General features: G+C 49.2%; 1 protein-coding gene across 1 annotated transcript in view; it reads right to left on the bottom strand.

The window, feature by feature from the left end:
- Window positions 1–26,191, bottom strand: part of LPP (LIM domain containing preferred translocation partner in lipoma) — a 112,038-nt gene that overhangs the window by 31,266 nt on the left and 54,581 nt on the right. The window contains exons 4-5 of the mRNA XM_033150919.1: window positions 13,371–13,494; window positions 207–376 (exon numbers count right to left, since the gene is read on the bottom strand). Coding sequence (XP_033006810.1) covers window positions 207–376; window positions 13,371–13,494 — 294 coding nt within the window. The remainder of the gene's footprint in view (window positions 1–206; window positions 377–13,370; window positions 13,495–26,191) is intronic.

The raw sequence follows: 26,191 nt of genomic DNA, 5'->3' as shown, positions 1-26,191 counted from the left end.
GGCCACGAAGCTCAATGGGGTGTGGCTTTGGGTACCGCTCACTGTCTCTCAGCCAAGCCTACCTCGCAGGGCTGTCGTGAGGACTGAATGAGGACGGGGGGACGGAAGGACGGACCACGAGCTCCTTAAAGGAAAAGGCGGGATAGAAGCACAATGAATGAGACACCCAGCTCCGCCAGAAGCAGAGAGCGGTCAGAGGCACTTACGATGTAGCAGGGCTCGCAGTAGGCTTTCTTCTCCACCGCGTAGAAGGGCTGGCCCCGCAGTTTGTTGCCGCAGGTCATGCAGGTGAAGCACTCCACGTGGAAGACCTGGTCCATCGCGGTGCAGCCCGTTCCTTCCCCCACGACATTCTCCCCGCAGCGGGCACAGCGACCTGGAGGGCAGAGAGGGGCTTGGCGTTAGAGGCCACTCATGGCGCTTGGCCGCGAAGGAGACCCCCATGGGAACGAAAGGGGGCATCAACAGGGTTTAGCTGGAGGAAGAGGAGGCGGGGCGGAAGTTTACGAAATTAGACCCGGCACAGAGGAAGCAGATTGGGAAAAAGTTTTCCTCCCTCTCGGCTAATACTAGAACTTGCGGACAAGCAATGAAGCTGAATATTAGGGTGGGTCATAAATTTTTTTCCCAAAAATTTTCTTCCCTTGATCTTATCTCAGGCATATGGTATAAACATAGTTAATTTTCAAATTTGGGACAAATCAGTCAATATTTGGACCCTGCTCCTACAAATTGAAATTTTGCTTCACCTCGAGTGATAAAAACATAGGAATTTGACTCATTTAATTCTCAGTATGTTAAATTGTGAACTAATAAACATAAATTTTAGGTTTTATGTAGAGCAATAATAGTTGCATGCTATTATTTTCTGCAATATCTGTTTATTTAAGATAAAACATGTTGATTTAACTATGTTTATACCATAAGATCAAGGGAGGAAACATTTTCGAATTATTTTTTTATGACCCACCCTACTGAATATGGGAAGATTCAGGACAGAGAAAAGGAAGGACTTCTTCATGCATTGTGACTTGCAGTTATTTTTGCTGATTACACTTTAGTAATTCTTTATTGTAACTGAGAAGTGTAAACGGTTTAACTATTATTTGCTAATATTTAATTTTACTGTTTGCCTTTTTGTATTGGAACAGATGGTTTATTATGTGTGTGATCTCTGCTGTCTACTTTGCTCTTTCTTCAGCTTGTAGACGGCCTTGTGCACAGTAATATAGAAAGTCGGTGTGCAAATCAAAAGTGAAATGAAATGCAGCACATAGTTAACTTGTGGAACACGCTCCCACAAGAGGCCCTGACTGAAAAAATGGCACACAATTTAAGAGGGACAAAGCAGAGAGACACCTTTGCGCAAGGAGGGCGGAGCTTCATTTCATTCACAAATTCTACAACAAACTAAATACCAACTCCCAAAGGTTTATAGTTATACCAAGCACGTCCAACTCCCAAGAGACTGGGATCTACTCCCAGTATAAAATAAAAAAAACTGGCATTGATGTACCCATTGTCATTGGAGAGAGGAGGAGCATGTGTGGCGTGGGTGGATTGCCCAGAGTTGTTGAGCCCAGAGTTGTTGAGCTTTTTGGGGGGTAGGATTGCCCATATTTCTTCAGCTTTCATTTGTTAACTTTTGGTAAACTTCATTTAATACCACAATTGATAAGGGTCCCGTGATCTACCAGGATCAGCCAGGGATCTACCAGTAGATCACGATCTACTGGTTGGACATGACTGGATACTAACCCTTGGAAATATTCTACAGTGTTGCGATGTATGCACAGGTTTTCACAATGCATTTTTCAGGAATGTTTGAGGAAACTTAAAGAATAACAATTAAAAAATGTGTTGTTGTTTTTTTTACAAAATAAAATAAAATAAAATAAAATAAAATAAAATAAAATAAAATAAAATAAAATAAAATAAAATAAAATAAAATAAAATAAAATAAAATATGTAAGAAGTGCCCTGCTGGGTCAACCCAAGGGGTTGCTTGGTAAAGTCTCCTGCTTCCAAACAGAGGCCAACCTGGAGATTCTGAGCATCTCAAAGAACCGCAACTTCTGCATGAAAAGGATGCTATCTCAGTTAGTTTGTTACATTGCTAATGGTGGTTTATATGTGGATTATTTTTACTGTGCATTTGCATTCCTGTTCTATTTTAAATTTTAATGTATCGTAGAACTCCACCCCCCTTGTTAATTAATCTGCTTTAAATGTGGATCTTCTACTGCATTTTGCACATCATTTTCATTGGTAACGCTTTGTTTCTAGATTTTTGCAAACTTCTATTTGATGTTTAGGGAGGGTGGCATTCAGCTAAGCATAACTCAGAAAGGACCTGCTGATACGAATGAACACGACTAAGTCCAGGCCACTAATTTCTCCCATAACATTAAAACTCGAGGACACCCAAGGAAGCTGAATGCTGGAAGGTTCGGGGCAGATAAAAGTCCTTCTTCACACAGCGCAGAGTGCCTTCTGGAGGTTCCCTCATTGAGAGAAGCGAAGTTGCCGGGAACCAGGCAGAGGGCCTTCTCGGTGGTGGCGCCCGCCCTGTGGAACGCCCTCCCTTCAGATGTCAAAGAGATAAACAACTACCTGACATTTAGAAGACATCTGAAGGCAGCCCTGTTTAGGGAAGTTTTTAGTGACATTTTAATGTATTTTTAATCTTTGTTGCAAGCCGCCCAGAGTGGCCGGGGAAACCCAGACAGGTGGGTGGGGTACAAATAATAAAAAAATAAGTAATAAACTGTGGAACTCCCTCCTGCAGGAGCCAGTGATGGCCATCACCTTGGATGACTTTAAAAGAGGATTGGACAGATTCATGGAGGAGAGAGGGCTGTCAAGAGCCAGTGTGGTGTAGTGGTTAAGAGCGGTGGACTCGTAATCTGGTGAACCGGGTTTGCGTCTCCGCTCCTCCACATGCAGCTGCTGGGTGACCTTGGGCTAGTCACACTTCTCTGAAGTCTCTCAGCCCCACTCACCTCACAGAGTGTTTTTTGTGGGGGAGGAAGGGAAAGGAGAATGTGAGCCGCTTTGAGACTCCTTCGGGTAATGATAAAGCGGGATATCGAATCCAAACTCTCTTCTTCTCTGCCGATGGCTAATAGCCACAATGGCTCTGCTCTGCTTCTGCAGCTGGAGACAGCAATGCTTCTTGGAAAAATAATCTCTTTGCAGGAAACCAGAGGAAGGTGAGAGTTTCTTTTGTGCTCTGGTCCTGCTTGCCACTGTGAAGATGATGCTGGGCTAGAAGGCCCTGTGGCCTGATCCAGCGCGGTATCCTTACGTTATTACATTCTAAACTGCCCTGTGATCTTCGGATGGATGGGGGCACATCAGTTTAATCGATGACGGCAATGTTCTTAAGGAAGAGGTCAGGCGAGGCATTGGAAGGAACGGACGAACGCTCCGCGATGATGTGATCCCTCCCTGCTTCTTTGGCTTGCAAGGAGATGCCTTCAGCACGGTTACATGCGCCTCCTTCCGCTGCTCCCCAGAGCCCCCGCCGCTGCTGCAGAGTGATACATGACGGAGAGCTGGGGAAACAGAACACGGCGTCTTTGCGGAGCTCAGCCGGGACGTCTTTCTTATGTAAATACATCGGACTGAAATATCCACCTAAGGGCTCCCACAGGTGCCATCAATAACCGCTGTTCCTGCGGCGTCGCAGTGCGTGCAATCTCCTCTCTCTCCCCTGCCCCCCTCGCCGCTTTTTTAATTCTCACCGCTTTCGGAGTCCCTGCGATAAGTGCGCTTTAGAGATTCATGGCACATCCCGGCTTTTGGACGGCCGGGAACCCACTGGCAGCGGACGTGGAAAAATCATTATTCCTAATGAAGAAATATCGATGACAGAACAGCGTTTCTAGTCAGCGGCCTAACAAGATTTCCGCTCCTGGTCCTTGTCGAACCCTCGCCTGCCCCGCACATGTCGCGCAGACACACACAGGGCTTTGCATGTATGGATTTCCCTTCCAGTCAAAGGCCACCGGTGACCACACTTTAATCTTTTAAGACCTTCTGCTCATGACAGCCATTTGACGGCGAGGGATAAGAATAGTTGGGACACCGTGTTCTGCGAGGAGGAGGGGGGGAAGAGAGCAGTGTTGGGTCTGCCTGTCTTCTTCTTGTTGTTGAATGTCTTAAGGATGCGATGCGGTCATAGAAGTCAAGCTGAGCTGGGATAGCTCAGTCAGTAGAGCACGAGAGCCTTAAGCTCTGTGTTGTGGGTTCGAGCCCCACACTGGACCAAAAAAAAAAAAAAATCCTTCATTGGGGGTTGGACTAGATGACCCTCGTGGTCTCTTCCAACTCTACAGTTCTACGATTTTATGAAGGCTTTCAGTGGCGCTGGAAGGCCTGCAGACTTATGAATGTAAGAAGAGCCTGCTGGATCAGGTCCATGGCCCATCAAGCCCAGTATCCCGTTCTCACAGCAAAGTGCCCCAAAGTGAAGCCTGCAAGCAGGATTCGAACACAAGGGCAACACTTTCCTCTTGCGGTTTCCAGCCACTGATATTGAGAACCGTCACTGCCTCCAACTGCGGAGGCACAGCATAGCCATTCTGCTTTGTAGCCTTCCTCTTTCAGTTCTCTTTTAAAGACACCCGCTGCGTCCTGTGGGAGAGAGTTCCACAGTCTAACTTTCTGGAGGAGCGCTTTCTTTTGTCTGCCCCGAATCTTCCAGCATTTAGCTTCTTTTGCTGTTGCTTTCGGGGAGGAAGGAGGGGGTGAGGCATCAGGGAGGGGGTGCTGCGTGAGTACCCCTGCAGAGCCCAACTGGCGGTCTCACTAGTGCTCCTGAACAGCACCGACCTCCTTGCCCCTCCTGGCAAAAAGCAGTGATGCCACTGATGGGAGGTCAGCGGGGTGGCAATGCCCCTCCCTGCCAGCTCCTCCTGAATTGCACTGCAGACGGCTGGGCAAAATATTCCTTCATTGCAGGGGGCAGATAACAATTTGGGTCCCTTTTCACCATACACTTTTAAGATTTTGAGATTCAACAGTGCAAGGCCATGGACTGCATGCTTCCCACCTGCTCGGGTTCAAGAAGACCTTGTGACTCCTGGGTAATTTCCCAGGGATGAGTTTTCTTTGCAGAGCAGAAATGTTTGCTGCTCGGTTCATCCCCAAATACTTCAACTACGGCATATTTTATATTTTAGGAGGAGAGTGCTATGAAAGACATCGCTTGATCAAAGCACTCATTCAGCGCGCAAAATTGCATCTGATTGCTAATGCTTCTCCCTTTGCCGTGGCCTTCCGAGATCTCATCCCCGATTCCCGCACCGTTCCCAAAATTATCCGACAAAGAGCGGCGCAGCTAAAAGGCGCCCCCCCTTCTCCTTTCAAAAGGGAAAAGGTGTGGGTGGAAGTGTGGGGAAGAGAAGAGACTAAGTGTAGGGAACAATCTACACCCAACGGAAACATGCCCACCCCCAAAATGACAGAGCTGATTGTCACGCTGAAAGAAACAACCCATTGCCAAGGCTGGATGATCAGTTTTCATAACAATGGTGCATTATCCGGAGTTCTGAGTGCGACAGCAAATTCCAGCAGCACTGACATTCAATTAATACCTCTGGTGGCTGTCAAGCCGGATGCGCAAGCGCTTCCTCTCCCCCTGCCCCTTATCTGGTCCCGGGATTAACCCTTCCGGATCGTTTCCACGCAAAAGGAAATGATCCTTTTGCAACCGCAGGTGAATCACAGGACCACCCTTGGGCAGGGGGGCATACAATCCCCTACCAAGGGGTGTGGTGCTACCAAAGAGTGTGGTGGAGTCTCCTTCTTTGGAGGTCTTGAAGCGGAGGCTTGACAGCCATCTGTCAGGAATGCTTTGGTGGTGTTTCCTGCTTGGCAGGGGGTTGGACTGCATGGCCCTTGGGGTCTCTTCCACCTCTAGGATTCTATGATAATCCTTCCCCTTGCCAATGCAGGAAAGTGGGGTCAGGGCTGGTGGTCTTCAAACAAAACGATGACCAGCCCGGGAGGCACTGAGTAGCCAGCAGCAGGGACGGCTTACCCATAGGCGCTAGGGGTGCGGGGCACTCGGGCGCCGGGCTCTCAGGGGCGCCAGAGTCCATGGCCGAGATTTGGAGTCCGGGGATTGAAGAGCCAGGCCACCTGACAGCCACTGCCGAGCGGAGTAGAGCGCATCGGAGCACCGCAGGCTTTTCTGCTGCAGGCACTGAGGCAGCTGGCCGGCTCTGCCCTCCTGGTTCCCTGGGATTGGCGGTATGGGAGAGAGTTGTGTGCCCACCCAAAAGACTCAACAACTGTGCTGGCCCCAGGGGTTTGTCCGTGAAGCGAGGTCCAAGTCCAGTCCTGGATCTAGGGGTCCAAAGGAGGTCAGTCCGGCGGGGAGCGAGGCAGTGAGCAGGTCAAGGTCCAAGGCAGGTGCAGGCACAAGGTGGCAGGTTGAGCACACGCTTGCAACTAAGTTGCTCACGCAACTTGGGCTGGGTCTGGCTGGCTTTTATCTGGCCCTATGCTTAGGGCGGTCCCGATCCTCCGGAGACTCGCCTCTCCTCCGGGCCTGGAGGCGAGCACTCCTCCTGTAGGCACTTAGCTCCCTTCGCCTCTCTGTCCTGAGCCTCTGCAGCTCAGGAGAGGCTGGTGGGTTACAGGACCCAGGGGCTGCCTCAGCTTCCTCTGAAGAGGCTGGGAGTGGAGCACCTGCAGGCAATGGGTCCTCCCTCCCATCAGGAGCCAGAGCAGACTCTGCTGATGCCTGCACCTGGGGATCCAGCACAGGTGGGGATCCTTCAGGCTCAAGCCCTGGCCCCGGCTCAGCTGGTTCTGGAGGCGGGGAACCCTGTGCAGGCTGGGATCCCTCAGGTTCAGCATCAGAGTCTGACTCCCAGGCCATCACACCAACTCTGAGCTGCCCTCCCCTTAAAAAAGCTCAACAACTTTGGCTAAAGTCTTTATGCCAGGGGGAGGCAACGTAAGGTCCGTGGGCCTTCTCAATCCGGCCCGCGGACGGTCCGTGAATCAGTGTGTTTCTACATGAGTAGAATGTGTACTTTTATTTAAAATGCATCTCTGGGTTATTTGTGGGGCATAGGAATTCGTTCATATTTTCTTTTTTCAAAATATAGTCCAGCCCCCCCCCATGGTCTGAGGGATGGTGGACCGGCCCACGGCTGAAAAAGGTTGCTGACCCCTGGTTTATGCTACAGATGGCCCTGGCCAGCAGCTTTACAGGGTGAATTGTCCGACCCACTGAAGAGCAGGGGGCTGCAGCACCACCCCCGGGCCATCTGCAGAGGGGGCGCTGCAAGGCAGCAGAGGCTCCCCTCCTCCGGAAAGCTGCCCCAGTGGCACAAAGCCCAATCTTCGCAGGTAGCAGAGGGTGCGAGATCATATTTAGCAATGCCCCATCTTAAGAAGTCCCAGCATATAGTAAAACAAGAAAGATACAGAACACAAAGGGGTGGAAAACCATTCATGCCTCCCCGGTGTGTGAGCTGTATGCTTATAGGGATTTTATAATGGGGGGGCAGGGATCTTTCAAAAGTGCCAGCCCCCCCTCCCAGTATTCTGAATTAGTGCAGTCAAATCTCCCTGCTACAGCCATCCTTAGGGTCTTAAGAACGTCAAAAGAGCATCTGCAGGATCAGGCCAGTGGGCCATCTAGTCCAGCATCCTGTTCTCACAGTGGCCAGCCAGACAATTCAGGTAGGAGAAAGCTTTCGGTTGCTACTAGCTCTGCTCTGTGTCCACTGCTGAAGTCAGCGATGGTTCTGAATGCCAGTTAAAGGTAAAGGTAAAGGGACCCCTGACCATTAGGTCCAGTTGCGGATGACTCTGGGGTTGCGGTGCTCATCTCGCTTTACTGGCCGAGGGAGCCGGTGCACAGCTTCCGGGTCATGTGGCCAGCATGACTAAGCCGCTTCTGGCGAACCAGAGCAGCGCACGGAAATGGTGTTTACCTTCCCGCCGGAGTGGGACCTATTTATCTACTTGCACTTTGACGTACTTACGAACTGCTAGGTTGGCAGGAGCTGGGACCGAGCAACGGGAGCTCACCCCCAGTGGCGTAGCAAGGGAAGGCCGATGGAGGCGGGGCGCCCCGGGTTCCAGGGTAGGAGGGTGACACTCGGCAGCCCCTCCCACCACTCCCCAAGCCAAGCCCCGCTGCCCGGCAGTCCGGCCGTGCTGCTCCACGGATGGCCGGGGCAGCCCCACAAGCCGCCGCTCACCCAGCAGCTCCCCCGGTCGCCGCAGGAGCAGCAGCGCTGGGCCTGATGCATTGCGCATGCCCGGAAATTCCATTGGGGCCGCCCCATCCATAAAGCAGCACGGACGGGGCAGCCCCACAAGCCGCCACCCGCCCGCCAGCTTGCCTGTTCGCTATGGGAGCAGCAGCGGCAGGCTGGATGGACTGTGCAGGCGCGGCATTTTCGCACATGCACAGTCCGTCCGACGTGTGCCGCGACGTCACGACACATGCGTCATGATGTCCCGCCCCCAGGGGGGCGCCTCCGTGCGCTGTCCCTTGCTCACGCCGTCGCTGGGATTCGAACCGCCGACCTTGTTATCGGCAAGCCCTGGGCTCTGTGGTTTAGACCACAGCGCCACCCGCGTCCCCCGAGTGCCAGCTACTGGACACCAGTTTCTCTTGCCCTCTGGTCCTCCTTGGGGCCTTCCCAGAAGAGGCATCTGTTCGGAAGCTTTGAGAACAGGATGCTGGACTAGATGGGCCCTGGGCCAGACCCTGCATGTGTTCCTTTTGTGGTGGTCCTTTTCACAGCTTTGTTTTAAGCCCCCCAGACCTGAAGGGTGTTATAAAAGGCACGGAATTAATAAACCAACGCTCTTTCATTTCTCTTTCACCTGGTCGTGGCTGCCCCCCAAGAATCCCAGCGAGACTCATTCTTTTGGGACACCCCCCCAATCATCTCAGCAGACTCCAAAGAAGCTTGCTCCCCTTGGGGCTTGCAATCCGAAGTTTCTGGAAACCACAGAAGGGGAGAGGGTTGCACTCGGATCCTGCTTGCAAGTTTCCCGCAGGCATCTGGTTGGCCACTGTGGCAACAGAATCCTGCACTAGATGGGCCACTGGCCTGATCCAGCAGGCTTTCTTGTTATGTCCTTGTGTTCTTCACACCAGTCTTGAAGTAAAATCCGATGGGAACCCTGCCGGGGTTCTGAATCTGGCTTGTCGGGGCTGCACGACAACCGCCTGTCCTTCCCGCCAGACAGCAAAATATCTGCAGCTGGCCCTTGAGGGTCTTAGCCAGCCTTTCAAAACCCTGACCGCTTGCTCGCTGCTCCAACCTTGCAACCACCCACCTCCTTGCCCGGTAGCTCACGGCCAGCTCCCAAAGTAAAGCAGAGCGCCCTCTTCCCAGTGCTGAGAAGTCGGTGGGCTAATGCAATTTCCTCCTCTAATTTATATTGGCTCCGGACTCCATCCCCGAGTGTCCGTGAGAGTCGCCTCTCATTTCCGTCAATCTGAAGCACAGGCAGGACTCAGGAGCCAAGCGGCACACGGCTGCCCTGCTTCTGAACTCATCCTCCAACCCTCCAAGGAGACCTGAGGCGTTTGGGTGGAGGGTGTGTGTTCAGTGTCAGACCTCGGGGTCTCAAATTTCAGCGGCGGCCTGTGCGACACCAACATTTGCCTCCCCACCCCCCTTGCACAAGTATCGTTGGGGTTCCCTGTGATGCTGCCAAGACTTTGCACCCAGTGCAAGCGAACCAGTCACATTCCTCTGGTGTGTTGAAGGCGGGGCAGAATGCAAGAGAAGAGCATCTAAGGCAGCAACGAGGGATGTTTTCCCCTTCCCAATTAAGAACTGCATTTCACTCTTTGATCTTGTATTGGTGGGTTTATTAATGTTTTCATTATGTATCAATTATTACTTTTTATAAAGAATATCATGGAAGCAATAAACAAGTTGAAAATAAAGTTCTTTAAAACTTAAAAAAGAAAAAAAGAACTGCATTTCTTCCTAGGTAGTAAGAATATACTACCCAGTAACAGGTAGGTAGCCGTGTTGGTCTGCCATAGTAAAAAATAAAATAAAATAAAAATTCTTTCCAGTAGCACCTTAGAGACCAACTACGTTTGTTCTTGGTGTGAGCTTTCGTGTGCATGCACACTTCTTCAGTAGTGATGCATGGAAGTGAGAGCTGGATCATAAAGAAGATGATCGCCAAAGAATTGATGCTTTTGAATTCTGGTGCTGGAGGAGACTCTTGAGAGTCCCATGGACTGCAAGAAGATCAAACCAGTGCTCACTGGAAGGACAGATCCTGAAGCTGAGGCTCCAAGACTTTGGCCACCTCATGACAAGAGAAGACTCCCTGGAAAAGACCCCGATGTTGAGAAAGATGGAGGTGTTAGAGGAAGGCTGGTCCCTCTGGTGGAGGGCACAAGATATCCCCCACCAGAGGGACCAGCCTTCCTCTAACACCCTGATGTTGGGAAAGATGGAGGGCACAAGGAGAAGGGGACGACAGATGACGAGATGGTTGGACAGTGTTCTTGAAGCTACTAACATGAGTCTGACCAAACTGTGGGAGGCAGTGGAGGATAGGGGTGCCTGGCGTGCTCTGGTCCGTGGGGTCATGAAGAGGCGGACACGACTGAATGACTCAACAGCAACAACAAAGTAAGAATATAATAATAACCTGCTGGATCAGGCCAATTCTGATCTCATGGGCCGACCAGATGCCCCAAAGGGAAACCTGCAAACAGGAGCTGAGTGCGAGAACCTTCTCCCCTCCTGCAGTTTCCAGCAACTGGGATACAGAAGCATTGCTGTTTCCAACCACGGAGGCGAAACATAGGCATTATGGCTACCAGTCAGTGATAGGCCCTCGCTTCCTCCATGAGTTTGTCTTCATCCTCCTTTCAAAGCCATCCAAGTTGGTGAGCATCGTTGCCTCCTGCGACAGCGGGTTCCATACTTTAACTGTGAGCTGTGCCAATGTTAGCTATGGTGAACTAAGCCACAGCTTAGCACAACGTGTGAACCAGGCCTCTGAGAATGAACGAATATAAGGAGAGCTTGCTGGATCAGGCCCATGGCTGACCTGGTCCAGCATCCTGTTCTCACAGGGGCCAAAAGGGATACTGTCAGGGATTTGCCTTCTCATGAGGAGAGCCCGGGCGGGAGTACTCCTCACAGGGAGAGCGGGGAAGGTGACCCTGCTAGTGGGGAGGATCAGGGTAGGGAACCTCCTCGAGAGGAGGTCTTGCTCAGGTACAGGGAGCCCCAGCCACTGCTGTCATCTGACTCCTCTCAAAGCCCATCGCCAGAGCTCTCTCCTGCGGAAGAGGAGGAGGAGTCCAGGGTCAGGGATGCTGGGCAGAGACCCAGCAACGCCAGCCAGAGGCGATCAGAGGGGGAGTTGCAGCTTCCGGCGCCAGCGCAGCATCGGGAGGTCAGGGGACACAGAAGACGTCGTTTCAGGGTGCCGAGGCTTTGGTGCTGGGCGGGAAACAGGAGAGGGGCACTTCCGGATTCTGCAAGTGACTGAGTGGTCATGTTTTTAGCTAGCTCCGCACTGTAAATAGTTATGCACAATAAAGTAGTATTTAGTGTAAGAGGACTCTGTCATTACTCATGAGCAACACCATGGTGTGCCCTGACAGATACCCAAAAGGGAAATCTGCAAGCAGGATCCGAGCACAAGAACCTTCTCCCCTCTGGTGGGATTCAGAAGCATGGCTGCCTCTGACTGTCGAAGGAGAGCTTAGACATTGGCGGGGTGGAGGTGGGGGTGGGCTTGCATGCTGCTGCTTCTGGTGAGCAGGGCTAGGATGCCCCCTTTCTCCTTCTGCCACCCATTTGCTCCTTCTATCCTTCTGCCACCCCTTTTCTCTCTCTCTTTCTCCTGCACCCCCATTCCTTCCCTGCCCGGGGGGCAGCCAGGGGACGGGAAATCTGTCCTTGCCAGAGGTCTTAACTGACTGTGTGGGGAGGGCTTTGCCCCTCTATCCCACCTCTTTTGGCTTATTTTCCTCCATCCTCCCTCCCCCCCAACCCCCAATCTCACATTGCCCTCATTATTCTCTCTCTGCGCAGGACGGGGGTCATGTGAAACTGCTCACGCCCCAACTCTCCTCCTGAAAATTAACTGGCCTTTCTGAGTGTTCAATCCGTCGCTGGAACACCTGAGCATCTTTCCCGAAACACAACTTTAGCAAGCATCCTCCCCTGCGCCGTGAAATTCAGCCCCACCCCATGACCTTAAACCTCCGCAGTTCCCAGAGAGACATGATGCCTGCATCCCCAAATGAATGGTCCTTTTAAAGCGATGAGCTTTCACCCATCTCTGAAGCACAACAGTCCCCTTTTGGGGGCATCCAAAACACAACACCAGAGGGTGGGGGAGTCCCCCACGATGTGAGGGAATGGAAAGTCTCAGATGGGAGCAAGCGGCCCAACATTTGAGCATGAGGCCGACCCGTTGGATGATCCTTGCTGGCTTTTCGAATGTAATTATTTGGAACAAATTATTTCCATGACTTAATACAATGCCTTGGAGCTCTCCAGTAAGGTTAATTAGATAGCTGCATTCAAAACCTATCTGCTCTCAACCGACTTTTAATATGCTCTGATGCAGCTTTCTAAATTTGACCTAATGATATGATTAGTGGGAGGCTATCTGGCCTGCTACAATTACTGCAGCACTGAATACCCTAGGGGTTTGGGGAAAACATGTCTGATGCTACATTGGCTCCCGGTACGTTTCCGAGCACAATTCAAAGTGTTGGTGCTGACCTTTAAAGCCCTAAACGGCCTCGGTCCAGTATACCTGAAGGAGCGTCTCCACCCCCATCGTTCTGCCCAGACACTGAGGTCCAGCGCCAAGGGCCTTCTGGCGGTTCCCTCACTATGAGAAGCCAAGTTACAGGGAACCAGGCAGAGGGCCTTCTCGGTAGTGGCACCCGCCCTGTGGAATGCCCTCCCACCAGGTGTCAAAGAGAAAAACAACTACCAGACTTTTAGAAGACATCTGAAGGCAGCCTTGTTTAGGGAAGCTTTTAATGTTTAATATATTGTATTTTAATATTCTGTTGGAAGCCTCCCAGAGTGACTGGGGAATAAATAAATTATTATTATTATTATTATTATTATTATTATTATTATTATTATTTAGAGGCAATGTCGCTGGGCCGTCACCTCTCTGTTTGCATTTTTTGGCTGACTTTCCCCCCCTCCCCCGCACCCTGGGCCAATGGGCCTGCACTGTACAAAACTGTATAATGGGCACGACCAACTTCATCAGCTCTGGTAGCTAACTATTTTTATTTTTATTTTGCACCATGCACCAATGGCTTGTGGAACTCTCTGCCACCAGAACACGGGAGAAGTCAGAGCCCTTACCGAAGTATTCCTGGGATGGCGGGTTTTCCATGTCGTACAGCATCTTCTTGGTCAGGTGTTCCAGCTCATCCTCCGGTCTGAACAAAGGAGCACTTGAGGCAGGGTTGGGAACGCCATGTCCACTCTGCAAGAGGAAAAACGGGCAAGTTTTGACGTTTCTGTTTGGACAAGGGGCATGCTGTTGAGGAAAACCGTACAGGGACTGATAAGTAGGCCCATGGATGAAAGGTTATTTATTAAACATATGGCAAAGCAGCCAAATGCATGGCTATTTCTTCAAAATATGGGGTCAACTGGTGGCATCTGTAAATAGGAAAGACCTCTGTCTATCCCCCGTTTCACTGCAATCAGCTGAAACTGAAGCACCAGTTTGGGATTACGCAGGGACCACACAGCAGCTCGACGGTGCTGCAGAGTAAATCACAATTAGCATCGTCACAAAGCCAGTGAAGAGCGACGGCAATGGCATGAGTACTAGCACTGCCCTCACTCTGAATGGGCATTTTCACCTGGAAAAAAATGCCAAGGGGTGGGATGGGGTGGGTGGGATGCAGGTATTCATGAGTGGCTGCATGGTCCACTTTTCAGAGGCTCATGGACCACCACATGGGGATAATCTATTCTGAATTATGGTAATAGGGTTTTTCTGAATTTGGCCTCCTTCCCCCCCAATCTTCTCTGATTAGATGCAAAAAGAGAGAGACAAAATGTCTGCCTACACCATGGCTTCTTCGTCAGACCCACGCTAATCATTAATGGACTCCATATCTTAAGGGCAATACTTTCAATTATACTAAAACCAGCTGATTTGCATGTTCCCTGCGCTCAGGCTCCCCCCTCCCCCTGGCCAAAGAGCTCCGCAGTGCTCACAATGTGCACAGTTGGAAGCAAATCTACATCAATCTAGTCCCAATTTGCATAATGTGACTTTTTCGCATAGTTTGGTACAAAATTGGGTGAGGGAATTGAAAGATTTTTTTTCCAACAGTTTTGCTGTACACAGGCAACATTTTGGGAAATCTCCCCTTCGGCATTGCTGTTCTTGGATTTTATTGTGATTTAACAACGGCAAAAACATTTCGTTGTGTGCACTTATCATGTTCACCATTTAGGAGCTGAAAGCTCCCCTCTTCCCAACTGTGCTTCCTCTGTAAGTACGGGTCTCTTCATACAAGTGGCAAACAGATTGTAGATGACGTGTGAGGTTTTCCGTAAAAAACCAGACAACTCTGTGATATCCTATTATCATCACTGTCACTGTCATGTCTAAACTGCCCTTCCTAGAATCATAGAATCATAGAATCCTAGAGTTGGAAGAGAGCACAAGGGCCATCCAGTCCAAGCCCCTGCCAAGCAGGAAACACCATCAAAGCATTCCTGACAGATGGCTGTCAAGCCTCTGCTTAAAGACCTCCAAAGAAGGAGACTCCACCACACTCCTTGGCAGCAAATTCCACTGTCCAACAGCTCTCACTGTCAGGAAGTTCTTCCTAATGTTTAGGTGGAATCTTCTTTCTTGTAGTTTGAATCCATTGCTCCGTGTCCGCTTCTCTGGAGCAGTGTCCGCTTCTCTGGAGCAGCAGAAAACAACCATTCTCCCTCCTGTATATGACATCCTTTTATATATTTGAACATGGCTATCATATCACCCCTTAACCTTCTCTTCTCCAGGCTAAACATACCCAGCTCCCTAAGCTGTTCCTCATAAGGCATCATTTCCAGGCCTTGGACCATTTTGGTTGCCCTCCTCTGGACACGTTCCAGCTTGTCAGTATCCTTCTTGAACTGTGGTGCCCAGAACTGGACACAGTATTCCAGGTGAGGTCTGACCAGAGTGGAATACAGTGGTACTATTACTTCCCTTGATCTAGATGCTATACTCCTATTGATGCAGCCCAGAATTGCATTGGCTTTTTTACTGTTGACTCATGTCAAGTTTATGCTCTACCAAGACTCCTAGATCCTTTTCACATGTACTGTTCTCAAGCCAGGTGTCATCCATCCTGTATTTGTGCCTTTCATTTTTTTTGCCCAGGTGTAGTACTTTACATTTCTCCCTGTTAAAATTCATCTTGTTTGCTCTGGCCCAGTTCTCTAATCTGTTAAAGTCATTTTGAAGTGTGATCCTGTCCTCTGGGGTATTAGCCACCCCTCCTAATTTGGTGTCATCTGCAAACTTGATCAGGGTGCCCTCAAGCCCATCATTGAAGTCATTGATGAAGATGTTGAATAAGACTGGGCCCAAGACAGAACCCTGTGGCACCCCACTAGTCACTTCTCTCCAGGATGAAGAGGAGCCGTTAATGAGCACCCTTTGGGTTCGGTCAGTCAGCCAGTTACAAACCCACTGAATGGTAGCATTGTCTAGCCCACATTTTACCAGCTTCTTTACAAGAATATCATGGGGCACCTTGTCAAAGGCCTTGCTGAAATCAAGATAGGCTACATCCACAGCGTTCCCTTCATCTACCAGGCTTGTAATTCTGTCAAAAAAATGAGATCAGATTGGTCTGACATGACTTATTTTTCAGAAACCCATGCTGACTTTTAGTGATCACAGCGTTCCTTTCTAGGTGCTCACAGACCGTTTGCTTAATGATCTGCTCTAGAATCTTTCCTGGTATTGATGTCAGGCTGACTGGGAGGTAATTGTTTGGGTCTTCTCTTTCCCCCTTTTTGAAAATAGGGACAACATTTGCCCTCCTCCAGTCTGCTGGTACTTCGCCTGTTCTCCAGGAATTCTCAAAGATTACTGCCAGTGGTTCTGAAATCACCTCTGCCAGTTCTTTTAGTACTCTTGGATGTCGGAACCTCCTTTCTTGTAACTTGAAGCCCTAGGTTTGAGTCCCACCCTCCAGAACAGGAGAGAACAAGTTTCTTCCATCAAAGATCAAAGGAAAGACTTTTCCACGCAGAGCAGAGTTAAACTGTGGAACTCACTGCCACAGGAGGCTGCTACGAGGAGGAAGCCTTTCCGGTATTTGGGGCCTGAGGAGTTTGGGGCTTAAAAAAACCAAAACGAGCACCAGAGATCGCAATAATCCACTCTGGAAGTTCATGAAGTCCATAAACTCTTACAACCACGATCTCTTCTATCTCTGCACCTTTGTTAACATTTTGCTTCCGAGATGTTGGTTTTAAGGAGGAATCCACAGGCCAAGAAGCCGGTGGCTGCTGCCTCCCCCAAAAGCGCCGGAGAATTTAAGAGATCCCCCAGTTTTCTGTTTTTCAATTTCCGCTCTGAACCTTCCTGATAACGATTTGGCTTCCACTTTCCCATGGCTCATTGGAGGGAACGTTGGGTTTAGAGCCATTCTCTTTCGGCTCGGCCCACCCTTGCTCTCCCTTCGAAAAGAGGGGGGCAGGAGGAAAGAGAGGGGGAGAAAGACACCTGAACAAGTGATAAACACCTTGGGGAAAGTGGCAGCGGCGTTCGGAAACTGCGCCGCAATGAATGCACCACGGCTCAGGCATCGCCAGATACATTCATTTTTTTCCTGTCCATTTGCAAACGATGTACCAGAGGCTCCTTTCTTGGAAGGAAAATAACTTCAATTATGTGTTCTCAACCAAAGAAACATGGAAATTATCTTCCTTTCAGAAGGTAGAATTAGCTCAATTTAGAACTGAAACGCTGCCAAAAAACATCCCTTGCTGATATTTACTTTCCCCCCCCTTTTTCGTGTGTGTGCCCCCCCCCCCCCGCTTTTCCTCCAGCTTGTTCAGATGCGCATCATATTTGCAAGATTGTTTTTGAGGAAGATGGCTTTGGGTATTAGTGTGGCTTGGAACAGAACTCGGGATAGTCCAGCCAGTAGAGCAGGGGACTCTTAATCTCAGGATCATGGGTTCGAGCCCCACGTTGGGCAAAAGATTCCTGCATTGCAGGGGGTTGGACTAGATGACCCTCGGGGTCCCTTCCAGCTCTGCAAGCCTAAGATTCCATGAAATGGTGCCCCAGGCTCTGCCCTGTATGCTCCCTGCTTTCTACCTGATACACCCAGGTTGCCCTCTTCTCACAGCACCTCGCATGACTCCATACCGGTCCCAGCTAGCTTGGGAGTTTGGAGACGGGCAAGGATGGTTTCTGGGACTTGGAAAGGTGATTTCAGAAGAACCTGGACTGGGAAAATGTTGGGGGGAGGACTGGTGGGAGGTTGTAATGGGAGGGGGAAAGATGGTGAGGAGGGGGGTGGGGTAAAGTGATTTTAGAGATTTATTAGGAATGCTGACCACGGAACTCTGACATCAGAGGGGAAAAAGGACTTTGAGAACGGAAGAAATATTTAGGTTTTGGTTTAAATGTCTGGATTTAAATATTTTGGAAGTTGGAATTAGAAGTAACAAGAGCAACAATTTTAATGAGTTAAGAGAAGAGAGGATATAAGAAGTTAAGATTTGAAAGGTGATGTTTTAATTGATAAGAATAAGATTTATGATTTAAGATATGTTGATTATAATTATAAGATTAAGATTAGTTGTAAGAAGTTAGATTTAACAATGTTACAAAGTTACTGAAGAAGAATTAAAATGAACGCATAAGAGAGGGCGTGAGGAAGTCCCAAGTTTAAGAGTTTAAAGATGAGAAGGATTTTAAGTAATTGTGTTGTTTGTGTGTATTGGGTGTACTGTGTTGTTTTGTATGTGGTGTGGGTATTTGTAATTGGTTTAATTTGGAAAATCCAATAAATTCTTATTTTTTTTTAAAAAAAGGAAAGGTGAGCGAGCGAGGTCAGGATATAAGGGCAGGTCGTATTTTGCTAGCCCCCAAATGGAAAACAAGCAAGTTCCCAACTAAAGAAGAATGGCAACTCAAACTGATGGAATATGCGCGGCCTGCGGACCTCACATACAGAATAAGAGAACAGGAAGAATGTATGTTTAAAGAAGATTGGGGGGGAACTGTGTATATCTGAAAACGTTGGCAGCGTTAAGATAAATTCAGCAGTGTAAATAAGCTTTGATGGATGTAATAATGGAACGCTGAACGGTTTGGTTTGTGTGAAATATGCAGGGATTTATGTTATGCAGAATGAACCATGGAAAGAGAAGAAGGGAAGTCATTGATAAATTGAGGATGTTTAAATGAATATTCTAAAATGTAAAACAGAAAATTTAATAAAAATTAGAGGGGGGGATATAAGGGCAGGAACACCCCCAGACTGCTTTTGTGTGGTGGTGGGTGTCTCTTGGTATTTTACACCTGCATCTATAAGCGCTCAGTCTTTTGGTGTAGCAGCACATACACCTTTGGAACTCCCTGCCTCTTGACACCAGCCAAGCTCCTTCACTACTGCTCTCCTTTTGGTGCCTGACGGAAACATGCTTGCCTAGAAGAGCCTTCCCAGAAAGCTGACGTGAGCTTTAATCTACTTTTAGTCTACTGTTATTTTAACTTTTCAGAAGCCTGGAATTACAGCTGCTAATCTCTCTCTCTCCCTCTCTCTCTCTCTCTCTCTCTCTCTCTCTCTCTCACACACACACACACACACACACACACACACCTGCTTTGAATTCTGTTTTGTTTCTACAACCAAGCGGTGTGTGAAATGAATGAACAAGAGAGAGAGAGAGAAACTGCCAGTAGGGGGTTGGACTGGATGACCCTCGGGGTCCCTTGCAACTCTCTACAGTTCTACGATACAGTGCGACCGTCCCCTGTCCCCTGGCAGCCTCTGGAGGAGCCTCAGCACTCTCTGAGCCATTGCCAGGTACTCGGATGGATGGAGGGCGGGTGCAGGATTAGCCCATTCTTCCTCTGCACAGGCAAACACTCGCTGGGGCTTACTCTGCCTTACGGATAACCCAGCCCTGCAAATGTCGCTTAAGCTTCTAAAGAAAGGGCTTTATCCCCGCCGGCAGCCCTGCCTTGGAGACACTCACACAACTCCCTGCCAAGGATCCAGGGAACAATCCTCAATAACGTCTTCCTCCTTTTTTTAAGGCAGCAGCTGTGCCAAGTTCCACACTCCGCGCAAGGGGGAGAAGGCCAAGCCAAGAGCCTGTCAGGCATATTATCATTTATCTCATCCAATGTACTTATATAAATGATTTCCCGTTTGGCCGGCGCCCTCGGAAGTTTCTCGGCAAAGTCCTAATGCTTTGGGCGACCGAACCGAGGCCGTGCCTTTGAGCGCAAGGGCAGCCCCGTGGGCGAAGCGTTGGGAATCCGGAGGCCCTGAGTTCAAATCCCACCTCCGCCTGGTATTTATTGGCGCTCTCCCTCCCTCTGTGCAAAGTCGATTCCCCATTTTCCATAGAAGTGAAGGGGGAAAAAATAAGGATATGGGCTTCTTCATTCTTTGCCTTGCTGGCTGGCACATCAAGGCAAACATTGTCTTCAGAAACATCTGTTGGTGTAAAAAAAAAAAAAAGAGAACCAAAACCAAACACATTTGTTTCTAGGAATGACCGCATGATGGAGAGAAGCTGCTGCTTTTTCAAGACATCGTTTGAACAGGAAGACGGGAAATGCAAACTGGAGGAAGGATGGTCAATGTTCAGTGCCTACCAGTATCTCCTATGGTGCCTGCAAAGTCTCAGGAAATCTCCCCTTCCCCCAAATCCACAAAAAGATGTTTCCTCTACCTGCTCAGTCTTCCGAAGAAGAGTTTGGATCTCGCACCCACTCATTGTATTATCCACTTTTCTGACCAATACCATGTGACCCCTGATAAATTGGAAGAAGAAGAAGAAGAAGAAGGAGGAGGAGGAGGAGGAGGAGGAGGAGGAGGAGGAGGAGGAGGAGGAGGAAGTGGAGGAGGAGGAGGAGGAGGTGGAGGAGGAGGAGGAGGAGGAGGAGGAGGAGGGTTCGGATTTGATATCCCGCTTTATCACTACCTGAAGGAGTCTCAAAGCGGCTAACAATCTCCTTTCCCTTCTTCCCCCACAACAAACACTCTGTGAGGTGAGTGGGGCTGAGAGACTTCAGAGAAGTGTGACTAGCCCAAGGTCAACCAGCAGCTGCATGTGGAGGAGCGGGGAATCGAACACGGTTCACCAGATTACGAGTCCACTGCTCTTAACCACTACACCACACTGGCTCTCTTTTGCACTGGCTTGCCCTCTCCTATGTGGAACGTGCCCCTTTAAAGACCTTCATTGGCTCCCAGTATGTCTCCGAGCACAATTCAAAGTGTTGGTGCTGACCTTGAAAGCCCTAAATGGCCTTGGCCCAGTAGACCTAAAGGAGCATCTCCACCCCGATCGTTCAGCCTGGACACTGAGGTCCAGCTCCGAGGGCCTTCTGGTGGTTCCCTCCCTGTGAGAAGTGAGGTTACAGGGAACCAGGCAGAGGGCCTTCTCGGTGGTGGCACCCGCCCTGTGGAACACCCTCCCATCAGACATCAAGGAAATAAACAACTGACTTTCAGAAGACATCTGAACTTCCCTGTTTAGGGAAGTTTTTAATGTGTGACATTTTATTTTATTTTAATCTTTGTTGAAAACCGCCCAGATGGGCGGGGTACAAATAAATTATTATTATTATTATTATTATTATTATTATTATTATTATTATTATTCACACAACACAACAGATGCCAGGATTGGACATGGCCCTCTGCACGTGGCCAAGAGCTGCTTCACCTTCTCCCTGTCAATGCCCCTATCGCCTCCCTTTCCAATTCTATTGCCTCATTTCTCAACCGCTCCCCATCCATCCTGTCTCAGTGCCTCGGTCATGTCCACAGAATGGAAGATGGCAGGACCCCCCAAGGAGGGGCTCCGTGGGGAACTGGCTGCAGGCGCCAGGCCCGTTGGCACTCTGCGCTACAAAGATGTCTGCAAACGCGACACGAAGGCTGGCAAATTAAGTTCGCGGTGTGGGAATCCCTTGCAGAGGACCGCCGGGCCTGGAGACAGCCAGTCAGGTCTTGCATCCACAGCAGGGACCAGAGGAGGAATGACCACTGGGAGGAGCGTACAGAGAATAAACCCATGGTGCTTCTGTAGCAGCACAACCCAATGCTTTCCTCTGCCCATTAGGTCCAGTCGTGGACAACTCTGGGCTTGCGGCGCTCATCTCGCGTTACTGGCCAAGGGAGCCGGCATACAGCTTCCGGGTCATGTGGCCGGCATGACTAAGCCGCTTACCTTCCCGCCGGAGTGGTACCTATTTATCTACATGCACTTTGTGCTTTTCAACTGCTAGGTTGGCAGGAGCTGGGACCGAGCAATGAGAGCTCACTCTGTCGCAGAGATTCGTACCGCCGACTTTCTGATCGGCAAGCCCTAGGCTCTGTGGTTTCACCCACAGCGCCACCCGCGTCCCTCTGCCCTAGCTGCAACAAAACATGTCTCTCACAAGACAGAGAAACCAGTAGGAGAACACTTCAATCTCCCAGGACATTCTATACAAAATCTCAAAGTAGCTGTCATATTACAAAAGATTTTCAGAAATAAGACTGGAAAGAGAAGTTGCTGAATTATAACTTATTACCAATCTTAAAACCACGGAGAGACCCTGTCTCAATGCCTCGGTCATGTCCACTATTGTATGTTTGGAACACTCATTACCGCACGGTTACAGGATTGTGACCGTTGAAAGGCTTGTTCGCCTCTTTGATACTGATGGACGACATTGTCCAATTTTAACAAAATAAAAAAACACCTTAGAGACCAACTAAGTTTGTTATTTGTATGCACAAGAAAGCTCATACCAATAACAAACTTACAGTAGTTGGTCTCCAAGGGGCTACTGGAAGGATTTTTAATTTTTAATTTTGTTTCGACTACTGCAGACCAACACAGCTACCTACCTGTAACATTGTCTAATTTTTTTCATGCCGCATTGATTGACTTCTATTATTTGTGACTCCGTTACACAGTTTCGGTTGATGAATTGTGAATAATACATGTTACAAATATTCTGTTAGGATGCGATTGCTCAGAGTTGTCTGTTTTGCAACCCAGGGGATTTCCTTTGCTTGGGGCCTTTTTCGGCCGAATGGCAGCGTATAGACGAGCAGGAACGTTATCGTAACCTCGGCTTCTTCTTGAGCACGCCTAGTCCCTGCCAGCAATTTCTTGACCAATTATCAAGATCAGTTCATTTGCGGCTGCCTCCACCAACACCACCCCTTGTCCTGGAGGCAGTGCGCTCAGATAAGCCGTTGAGCGCCAGGGAATGTTTTGACACCTAAACATGGATCTTGTTGAGTTGTCTCGTTTCCTCACTTCTCCCAAAGGCCATTCATTTATGGACTCATCACCCCAGTCTCCCTGATGTCCTCTTAGTCAAATCTGGAACTCTCTCTCTCTCTCTCTCTCTCTCTCTCTCTCTCTCTCTCTCCTTCCTTCCTTCCTTCCTTTTTTAAAATCTTCATTTGATGCAAAAAAAGGGCCCCTTCCTCCCCTCGTCCTTATTAAAAGCAGCTGGACAGTCTCCAAAGTGGAGATAATTTTATGTTTCCTCCCTTCACACGATATATTTGCTCCCATTGAAAGCAACACCATTTGTGAAATACTAACTGGTATACAAATACGTATAGAAAAACAAATTCCCTCAATCAATTAAAATCTGGATTCCTACCCAGAGGTGGAGAAGCCTGTGCAGTTGGTGGGTGACATTTATATAAGTTGGAAGCCACCCAGAGTGACTGGATCAATTATTATTATTATTATTATTATTATTATTATTATTATTACAGTGTGGTGTAGTGGTTAAAGAGCAATAGACTCATAATCTGGTGAACCGGGTTCGCGTCTCCGCTCCTCCACATGCAGCTTCCATTCCCATTTAAACACCCTCTCTATCTCCTTCTCCAGGCAACGAAGAGTTGCTGTATTACTATTACTCTTATTAACTTTAGTGAAAAGGTAGAGGAAGAGCAAACACAGTAAAAGTTTATTAAATGATGCCTGACATGGGTGAAGCGGACAGAAAAAAAAAAAGTTTTCCCTCCCTCTCTCATAACACTAGAACTCGTGGACAACCAAGATGAAGATGAATGTTGGAAGATTCAGAACAGAGAAAATGAAGCCCTTCTTCGTGCAGCGCACAGTTAAGCTGTGGAACTCCCTGCCACAGGAGTCAGTGATGGCCACCAACTTGGATTAAAAGAGGATTCAAGAAATACATGGAGGAGGAGAGGACTCTCAGGGGCCCTGTTCTGCCTCCACAGCAACGCTTCTCAACACCAGTTGCTGGAGACCACAGGAGGGGAGAGTTGCTCTTGGGTTCGGATCCTGCTTGTGGGTTTCCTATTGAGGCATCTGGTTGGCCACTGTGAGAACAGGATGCTGGACTAGACGGGCCATTGGCCTCATCCAGCAGGCTCCTTTTATGTCCAAACGGCCCCTTTCTCTGGCAATCAAATTGTAAGAGAGCAAAATACCGAACAACCTCCTGCCTTTAAAGGGAGGTGACCCCATCCTTCCGAAGAGGGAAGCCTTCCAACCCTTTGGGGACTGTAGCTATCCGTGACGACATGTGTGTCGACGGCTCCAGCCGCATTGCAGCCCCGCGCGCCGTTCCGTGCATGCGCCCGGGGGAAAGAACATGCGATCCGCACAGCTGTGCCGATAATGAGATCGGATGCTGAGCCGGTCTCTCTGGCGCCGCTGGTTGCTCTGGAAACACTACGAGCCGCAGCTTCTCTCCCTTTCGCCGGCTCCCCTGACTATTTGTACCTCTCTCTCATCAAGCACGTAAGCAGGAACCAGGCTCACGCAAGTCGTTCTGGATGACGGGGTGGGATTTGCCTGGCGGTGGACGCATCCGGACCACTTCTTTGGCATCTTGGTCTATACAGGAGGGCATGCAGGGCGGAGGAGGTGTGCAGCCCGAGGAATGTAGAAGCGTAGAGTTGAAAGGGACCCCTGAGGGTCATCTAGTCCAGCCCGCTGCAAAGCGAGGGTCAGCATTGAGGTCTCCATTTTTAAACACTCTCCTGCCTGCTGGCCTGTTACCTTCAGCACACTGTCAGAAATAAAAGGAAATCTGACGTTCTTCCAATTTGCATTGTCTCTGTCTGGCTGACTGGAATAAATTCTTAGCCAACCCCTGGTGAACAGGTTAATGCCTACTAACAAACCGAGACTCGCTTCCCATGTGTTCTTACCCCAAAGTTGTCTGGTGTCACACGCTGAAGATCGGGCCTTAAAACAGGGTGCATTCCTTCCTCTCAAGTAATCCCTACCTCCTAGTTCTCCTGGTCCTGCGCAACAGACCAGGGTTGGGGTCCTCATTTCACCTACAAGCATGTGCTGAGGTGGTGGGAGAAATCCAAGCCTATCACTGCCCTGACTGAGACTTCAACAGGGCCATTACAAGGTGCGATGTGTCATGAGAGGTATTTACACGGTCTAGCAACATCTGCAGGGCCAAAGGTTAACTGCCTTTGATATGCCATACAGTAGAGTCGGAAGAGGCAATGGGTGGAGGAAAAAGGGATCGGCCAGGCTGACATGGGTTGAAGATTGTTATGCATCTCTGACGGGCGGCCATCCAACCTCTGCTTGTTGTTTAGTCGTGTCCGACTCTTTGTGACCCCGTGGACCAGAGCACGCCAGGCACTCCTGTCTTCCACTGCCTCCCGCAGTTTGGTCAGACTCATGTTGGTAGCTTCGAGAACACTGTCAAACCATCTCATCCTCTGTCGTCCCCTTCTCCTTGTGCCCTCCATCTTTCCCAACATCAGGGTCTTTTCCAGGGAGTCTTCTCTTCTCATGAGGTGGCCAAAGTCTTGGAGCCTCAGCTTCAGGATCTGTCCTTCCAGAGAGCACTCACGACTGATTTCCTTCAGAGAATGGATAGGTTTGATCTTCTTGCAGTCCATGGGACTCTCAAGAGTCTCCTCCAGCACCACAATTCAAAAGCATCAATTCTTTGGCGACCAGCCTTCTTGATGGTCCAGCTCTCACTTCCATACATCACTACTGGGAAAACCATAGCTTTCACTATATGGACCTTTGTCGGCAAGGTGATGTCTCTGCTTTATAATATGGATTATGAAATAATATGCAGTTGAAAAGGATGACAATAGGACCCATGGAGGGGAAGGTGGGAAGTCCAGAGAATCAGAGAAATCTCTAAATAAATATTAAAAGCTGTTGCAACAGGGTGCTCCCCACACACACAGGAGGGAGGAGGAGGGACCCAGAGCCATGCGTGCAAGCCCTTATATTGTTGTTGTTGTTTAGTCATTTAGTCATGTTCGACTCTTCGTGACCCCATGGACCAGAGCACACCAGGCACTCCTGTCTTCCGCTGCCTCCCACAGTTTGGCCAAACTCATGCCGGTCGCTTTGAGAACACTGTCCAACCATCTCATCTTCTGTCGTCCTCTTCTCCTTGTGCCCTCCATCTTTCCCAACATCAGGGTCTTTTCCAGGGAGTCTTCTCTTCTCATGAATACATACCATAATAACAAACAAACAATAACAAACTGTGTGTTTCTTATTTAGTGTTGCCAGGAGAGCTTTGTGCACCTACAACCTGGCACACAATATGTTTTAGAAGAGCATTACTTTGTTCGGGGGGGGGGGGGAGAGTGGTGTCTTTACCTTCAAATTCTTCCAAAAATAACCCCTGGATGTTTTGGTTTGGAATGCATAATTTCTACAGTATTTTTGTGCATTGCTGCATGTTTGAACTGAGACATGTTCTCTGAGGCCAGGCTGCTGCGTACCTCTCTGAGCCTGCGCTGGAAAATCAATCGATAACATTTCCGCAGTCCTGAATGTAGTTGTCCTCACAACAACCTTGCACAGCAGATCATGGGCATCACTGCAGATTTGTAAATGAGAGAGAGAGAGCACAATCCTCATTCAAAATCTCAGTATTTGCCTGTGGCAGAGGCGGGAATTTGAACTCAGGA

The sequence above is a fragment of the Lacerta agilis genome, chromosome 5 (genome assembly GCF_009819535.1).
Source record: "Lacerta agilis isolate rLacAgi1 chromosome 5, rLacAgi1.pri, whole genome shotgun sequence".
Taxonomy (NCBI): Eukaryota; Metazoa; Chordata; class Lepidosauria; order Squamata; family Lacertidae; genus Lacerta; species Lacerta agilis.
Note: the sequence above shows the minus strand (reverse complement) of the source record. Positions and strands in the feature narration are given on the sequence as shown.